We start from the raw sequence: 2335 nt of genomic DNA on the forward strand, positions 1-2335 counted from the left end.
CTAAATAGACCTGCGATGTTGCTCTTCAAATCATAATCAGCATATATTTTTTATTCACACATTTTATGACCAATTTATATAAGCACGGCATGCAGGTTTAAAAGTAAAGTCAAGAGTGTTGCTCTCTTTTGGATTAAAAATGTGTAAAGACCATTCTCGTGGTTGACTGCCAACATTAATTTCTGATGTCTTGGAAATGTAATCTCTGGAGATCTTCAATATTGGCATGAATTTTATTCAATGTTATCAATTACATATTGAAATGAAATTTTAATTCTTGTTTTCTTTTTAAATTCTGTTTTTATTGATTTTTTTGATTAATCTGAATTAATAGTTTTTCAAAGATTAAATAAGAATATCGATTTGGCTTCCAGATTTAGAATAAAATTCTCCACCAGCTTCTCCTAGGTTCTCACTTGAGAAGATATTTTAAACACTACAAAAGAGACGACATCTACTCTCCTGGGTTGGACGAGTCAATAAACCACAAATAAGTAATTAAAACCCCAAAATATGTAAATTAGATTATATTGACATTTTATGAATTATTCTGATCTAATGAATGAATAATGAATCATTCAGAATAAAATATTTAATTTAATATCAATTTAAATTGCAAATTTATAATATCTACTTTAAATAAATAGATAATTCAAACTACGCTGTTGTAGTGTCATGTCCACTGATGATATACAATGTCCCATTTGCATGGACAACATCGAACTTTTTGCATACGGCGAATGCAACCACTGCCTCTGCTACACCTGTGCTGCCAGACTACGAGTCCTATGCAACGACAACGCCTGTCCAGTCTGTCGTAACCAGAATGACAAGGTTTACATTAATCCAACTCACATAAGCTAATAATCAAAAACGAATGGACAGAATTCAGTACAGTGGATACCTCAAAATATATAAATATCAAAGAATCTTCTATATATGCAGAGGACGAGGACGCGTACTACGACTTGTGCGACCTGATCGACCACATGTGCGAGTTCTGTCAACACAGGGCTCGATTTCGGTTCTTTTCCAACTACGTTGTGCACATGGAGAAGTGCCATGGTCTCTATTACTGTGACCTGTGCACTGATAACTGCAAAGTTTGGTTTTTGTGTGTATTTAAGCTCTTTACGCACGAGAGGAGGAACTATACTCGGCAGGATTTGGCCAGACACCGGAGTGAGGGCTACGACTGTGCTGAACAGAATATTCCTCTGCATCCGTCGTGCAAAATATGCCACAAGCGCTTTTTTGACTCAAATGCTCTTTATTCGCATCAAAAATTGGATCACCACTACTGCCCACTATGTCCAGAAACATTTGTTTTTTTCAGGTTATTAATTTAAATAATTTACAATTTAAATAATTCAATTATAATATATGTATATTAATTAAATATAGAGATTTGCCTGATTTGGATAACCATTTGGATTCCACTCATTTCGTGTGCCGGATTGATATGTGCTACTACCAGAGACCTTTGAATGCCTTTAGCACTGAAGTGGAGCTGAATCTTCACATTGCATCACAGCACTGCTCAGGGGACTGCACACGAAACTACGTCGACTTCATCACAACCCCACCAAATCCTAATTCTGGGGAAAACACAGAAGATCTTAGCGAATTTGCGTTTTTCTCAGAGCTGAGGGTCGATCCCCTGACTGTGTCTCGAAGGAATATGCCGCGTGGGTTTTGGGCTTCCCGACTTGGCAGAATCCCCAAGAAGAATATTTATTCGAATGTTTTCGGCCCAACTCCCCCTCCTCCCCGTCCACGTGTCTCCGCAAATACACCGTCAACGGAAGAAGACGAGAAGGCTCAGTGGCCAGAAGTGATTAAACCAAAACCTGCCAAAGGTGTATGGGGAAAGCAGCGGACTAATGGGGAAAAGAAGGAGGAAAAGGAGACTGACAGTAATGTTCGGTCTGTTCTTGGTCTTGATGACGCACCTGCTGAGAGTAGGCCCAGGACGGTGTGGAACCGTGAGGGATACACTGGACCCAAAATATATCCAAAATCTGTTACACCGTGGACCCGAAAACCTAAAAATTGATTTGATCTTAATTTAATCTCACTTCAAGCTTTCTTTGTCTCAGAATATTTGGCTTGTATTATTAGAATCACTTGTCTTTAAAGCATTTGGACGCCTAAAATGCCTCTTTCAGACACATTATCGGAGGAAATTAAACTTACTTCTATTCAATATCTACATTGCCAACATCCCAAGACCAGTCGATTCCAGTAGTCATTTTATGACCTACGCGGACAACATACCAATAACGGATACTTCGTAGAGAAAAGACATCTCGTGGACGAAATTGAAAGAGTACGT

The 2335-nt window shown here is 38.4% G+C and overlaps 1 protein-coding gene across 1 annotated transcript; it reads left to right on the plus strand.

The window, feature by feature from the left end:
- Window positions 1-889: 889 nt before the first annotated feature.
- On the plus strand, window positions 890-2056 carry LOC115228739 (E3 ubiquitin-protein ligase ZNF598-like). The gene is made up of 2 exons (XM_029799252.2): window positions 890-1336; window positions 1405-2056. Exons 1-2 carry the CDS (start codon window positions 990-992, stop codon window positions 2054-2056), a joined length of 999 nt encoding a protein of 332 aa, XP_029655112.2. The 5' UTR covers window positions 890-989.
- The last annotated feature ends 279 nt before the right edge of the window (window positions 2057-2335 follow it).

The sequence above is a fragment of the Octopus sinensis genome, unplaced genomic scaffold (genome assembly GCF_006345805.1).
Source record: "Octopus sinensis unplaced genomic scaffold, ASM634580v1 Contig10964, whole genome shotgun sequence".
Lineage (NCBI taxonomy): Eukaryota > Metazoa > Mollusca > Cephalopoda > Octopoda > Octopodidae > Octopus > Octopus sinensis.